Source organism: Penaeus vannamei, chromosome 18 (assembly GCF_042767895.1).
Source record: "Penaeus vannamei isolate JL-2024 chromosome 18, ASM4276789v1, whole genome shotgun sequence".
Taxonomy (NCBI): Eukaryota; Metazoa; Arthropoda; class Malacostraca; order Decapoda; family Penaeidae; genus Penaeus; species Penaeus vannamei.
The window spans coordinates 34,800,654-34,805,653 of record NC_091566.1 but is presented as its reverse complement, the minus strand read 5'-3'; the positions used below and the strand labels follow the sequence as shown (position 1 = coordinate 34,805,653).

At 40.5% G+C, this 5,000-nt stretch overlaps 1 protein-coding gene across 6 annotated transcripts in view; it reads left to right on the top strand.

Moving 5' to 3' along the window:
• Nucleotides 1-5,000, top strand: part of REPTOR (repressed by TOR) — a 73,713-nt gene that overhangs the window by 57,009 nt on the left and 11,704 nt on the right. For 2 of the 6 annotated variants that reach the window (XM_027374775.2, XM_070133183.1), the window contains exon 2: nucleotides 1,860-1,911. The exons of 1 other annotated variant lie outside the window; for it this stretch is intronic. In XM_027374775.2, the coding sequence (XP_027230576.1) occupies nucleotides 1,909-1,911 (3 nt within the window). In that variant the 5' untranslated portion in view covers nucleotides 1,860-1,908. Of the gene's footprint in view, nucleotides 1-568; nucleotides 756-1,859; nucleotides 1,912-5,000 lie in introns of those variants that run through there. 3 more of the 6 variants (XM_027374774.2, XM_027374777.2, XM_027374778.2) reach the window with 3 other exon arrangements.

The window sequence follows — 5,000 nt, the reverse complement described above, 5'->3', positions numbered from 1 at the left end:
AGCTGGACATATCTGGCTGAAGGCTGATGCAATCTAGTCTAATACGTTGCCAAACTTTCACTTATTTTAATGGGTCGATTTGTTGGTAATGATGCTCTAGGTAATTTAGCATCGAACTGAAACGAGTCTGTATGGAAATAATATGTGAAGATGAGATGCTAGATTTATCGTGTATACATGATTTGGCAACAAAACCTTGTCAGCCGTGTTCGTTCGTTCTTACTAAGTGCATGGCATTCTTGGAAATGTGGATGCGCGCTGGGTAAATTTATATATTTGGCCAATTTTCGAAATTGCCAAGGGTAACTTTTTTCTGTTCATTTTAATTCATGAGAACTATGCCTATTCTAGACCCCCGTGGGATGCTGACTGACATCCGTTGACAAGATCTTAATAGTTTTAAGTCGATATGAAGAAGTCCTAAAAGTCTGCAACACGGACGTAAACATAACACACCCCCGTAAGGGAGCTCCTGATTGGTCGAAGAGTATGGCGTCAGCATGAGCCAATCAGCTCCTGGCCCGTCTTTGACGTCACCCTCACGCGTCACATGATCAAAACAAGAATTAGAGTCAGAGTCAGTAGTGAAAGACAACCCCTTGTGGTCGGACAGTGGTGGTAGACCCTGCGGAAAATTGTTATTTAGTGTGATAAAAGTGAAGGATATTTTAAACGGATTCATTTATCATCGCAACATTGATCTGAAGTCTTTAGAATAGCTATATTTCGCTGTGAATCGACTAAAATAAAATACGGTAAGTTGGCGCAGAGGTTCCAAGTCTCAACTGCGGTCGAACTCAGACCAGATCGCTGCCAAACGTAAGACACAATATTTTGATGTAGGGTATTGTGACCTTCTTGAGCTCGTCTTATGATAGTATGACGACGATTGATATGTTGTGTTGGAAGCGTGTACACTGTCAAGCGTTAACTGTTGACATTTCGCATAAATTAGTTAGCAATACGTAAGCGTGGGACGGAGTTTTTGTATCCCGCGAGCCTGCAAGTCATCAAAACCTGTTCTTCAACTCTTACAGGAAAAGGAGTACTTGTTATTCGTGCTTACGCATCATAAGTAAGGCATACGAAGGACTAGTTTCTAATGAAGCTATACATTGATAGTGTTTTAGTTGTCTCCTTATAACTAACTACTTGTTTGGAGTCACTGATAAGAATGAGATAAGCGACTTCAAAACATTCTCGTGATTAGTATCACCTGTTCATGTACTCTGGTTTTGTGATGATTCCTTGAAATGTTATCAATATTATTATCCTTATTTTTATCGGTTTAAAGATTATCGTTATTATTATTATCGCCTTCATCATCACTGTTGTTGTTGCTACAGATATTATTATTGTTATTGTTATTATTATTATTACACAGCTATTCCCTTCAATATCATTAATGCGATAGCGACGATAGTTTTGTTAGAATTCAGTTATTTGTGAACAGGAACCTCAAATGAAGCTTATGACAGCACAACAGTATGGGAAAGGGAAAGCCTTACACAAGTCGTTTGTGATATGGGAGGATTGTATTAATTTCAATAGCAAGGTCAGCAGTTGTTGAGACTATTGAGTTCGCATTGCTACATTCAAGGGTGCTAGTGGGTCCTCCAAATAAATACTAGGCACGTTAGTGGCGTTACTGTACAGAATAATAAAGATAACAATGAAAACCTTGATAGTAGTGGGAGTGATCGCGTCCGTGGGTACAGAATGATTTCACCATTTACATAACCTCTTGCTTTCGTTTTCACATAGCTAATATCATGTCATTTCCCCGTAACAACAGTTGATAATATGGTCTTCTGTCATATCTGCTAAAACTAACGTGACCTATGCTTCTCCTTCCCCAGGTGTTTTACCCTGTGAGGACCTTGGCATGAATCTCAACGTCTCAGTGCAATGGTGAGTTGGAACCAGTGACCTTATGCTACAATTAGGCCAGGTTAAGACCTTAGACATTCTTGTGATGACCCGCCCATTGTGGAAGTGGAGGCTGTTATTGATGCCCGTCGACAGGGCTAACTGATTTATATATGTATAAATGAATAGATATATGTGTGTCTATGTAGATTATATAGAAAGATATGCATATATGTAGATACAGATAGGCAGATAGGGATACTTATAAATGTATGTATGTATATATATATATATATATATATATATATATATATATATATATATATATATACATATATATATATACATATATATTTGTATAAAGTGACAGATATATGTATAAGTAGATATATGTACATAGATGTGTATATATATAGGCATGTATATGTATATATATGTATATATATAATTTACGTACACGCATACGCAAACAAACACACGCACAAACATATATATATATATATATATATATATATATATATATATGTATATATATAATTTACGTACACGCATACGCAAACAAACACACGCACAAACATATATATATACATATATATATGTCGATGAGTGTCATTAACAGCTTATAATTCTACAATGTTTATGTGTTTATATATGCTTTGTTTATTTACTTTTCATCAGCTTACACATGTGTCATATACTTACATGCTTGTGTGTGTGTAAATATTTATACGTGTGTGTGTATGAATGTATGTTTGTAATTGCGTATGTTTGTGTATATGTGAAACATTAAATACAGCAACGGAACATTTGTCATGGCAGATGAAATGGAGTGGCGAGACAATATTGTCTAGAAAGGAGAGAGAGAGAATGGCTAAAGCAAGCAGGATATTGTATCAAAGGTGTTCTGTGATCTGAAGTGGATTAGGTCTTTGTAAACAACAGAAAGAAAGACAGAATGAGGAAAACAGTTTCAAGAAATGTAAACAAGAGCAGCGTCGAGGAAAGAAGCAGATTCAGAACTGTGGCATGTCTGCAATTGTGTGGATTTCTGTGATGCTGTGGGAGTTGCTTGTTTATCAGTGACTGAAGTGTGTATATTGTGGGGGAGAAAGAGGGGTAGGGGGAAATTTCGGCTACGTCTGAAAATACCGTTATCAGATAATGGATGTTATTGTTTGTCCAGTTTGTACTTGACATGTGCGGCATCTTTCTCTATCACTTTTAGTCGACCATTTTACTTCTGCAAACAAATCAAAATGGAAACGAGCTGATCTGAGTTGGTTTTATAACACTGGCAGCTTCGCGTTCAAGTATTACGCAATGTGGGCAAGCCCAGATTGCACTCATATTGCAAATGTAGTAGTTTGTATTGTTCTCGAGGTGTTGTTGAGCGCTATTTTTCAAATTAAACTGTCCACTGCAGCAACCACCTCTGGGTCAGCATTGCGTAATATGTTTACTTATGGTGCTTTACTCACTGCAGTTGTGCGGACTTATGCCAAGGTCGCGCTGTGTGTAAATTTTCCATGGCAAGCGGGAACTGCAACTCATTCTGAAAATTCAGACTTGGAAACCGTTGCCAGATTGCAAATATTGCACGGGTTTATTATTGGCGCTCTCTTTCTAGTGTGCGTCGTGTTGGTTTAACGAAATGCTTGAAGATATGTGACCCCCACGCAGGGTACACGATTGAAGCAACGTTACCGAAGTGGAAGTGGTTGAAGCCCTGGGTACAAACAAGGGCCGGGGTGCCAAATGTACGATCACATGGTGGCCAAGTGACGGCGCTGACACGTGACTGGCATTACGTAAAGCGCATGTAGATATTTGCAACGAATATATTTTCCCAGTCAAACGCTGCTTCTCTGTTGTTTCGATCCATGTATATTTGAATTCGTTTCGAAGAGGGAAACAGTCGTGTACAGGCTTCGGCAAGTGTGTGCTTGAATCGAAATGTATTTCTTTTAGTTCAACCACCTGTTAATGTTTACAGATCAGCATGCCTGCCTAATCCATTTAAGGATTCTCTTTAGCCTCTTGTAACTAATCTGATATATTCAAGATATGATTACTTTCACACCTTGCTTCGAAACTCCGAATTCACAACAATGCATCGAGTTTCTCCTTTCTCACTTTCGATGAAAGAGTTTACTTAGGGAGAGAGAGAAAAAAATATATAAAAATAGATAAAACAATAAGACGACTGATTCTCACAAACGACGATAAGTAAAACGCCGACCTAAGGGGTTTTCTGCCCCACACACCCAATCCCCATGCACCGTGTAGCGAGCAGTGGGAGGGATGGAACTCCTGGTCCGTTTGTGCAGGGCAAGCCACTGATGTCACGCTCTGAGTATCTCGCCAGGAATTGCGCAAGCAGGACAGGGGGTTTCGGTGGCGTGGCTGGGTTGGGCAAGGGGCAAGGGGGGGTGGGAGGGGCGGGGCTGGTATTCTAGGAAAGAAACTTGGTCTTGCCTGCAGTTCGTGGTTAAATTGTTTTGCTTGTTAAAGAAAAGAGGAGGGGCGGAGGGGTTGGAGAGTGGGGATATGCAGGAGGAAATTGGGAAATGGGACTTGGTCTTGTTAGCATGGATGGGAAATACTATTGGTGTTTCTTCTGTTTTGACCATCTGACATACTGAAATGTAGTCAACATTGTATGGGAGATGTAATCAATCTCTCCTTTTCTCTCTCTCTCTCTCTCTCTCTCTCTCTCTCTCTCTCTCTCTCTCTCTCTTTGATTCTGTCTCTCTCCCTTTCTCTATCCCTCTTTCTCTCTCTTTCTTTCTCTCTCTTTCTTTCTCTTTCTCTCTTTCTTTTTCGCTCTCTCTCTCTCTCTCTCTCTCTCTCTCTCTCTCTCTCTCTCTCTCTCTCTCTCTCTCTCTCTCTCTCTCTTTCTCTCTCTCTCTCTCTCTCTCTCTCTCTCTCTCCCTTCCCCCCCTCTCTCTCTCTCCTTCCCCCCACCTCTCTCTCTCTCTCCTTCCCCCATCTCTCTCTCTCTCTCCTTCCCCCCACCTCTCTCTCTCTCTCTCCTTCCCCCCACCTCTCTCTCTCTCTCCTTCCCCCACCTCTCTCTCTCTCTCCTTCCCTCCACCTCTCTCTCTCTCCCTTCCCCCCCACCTCTCTCCCTC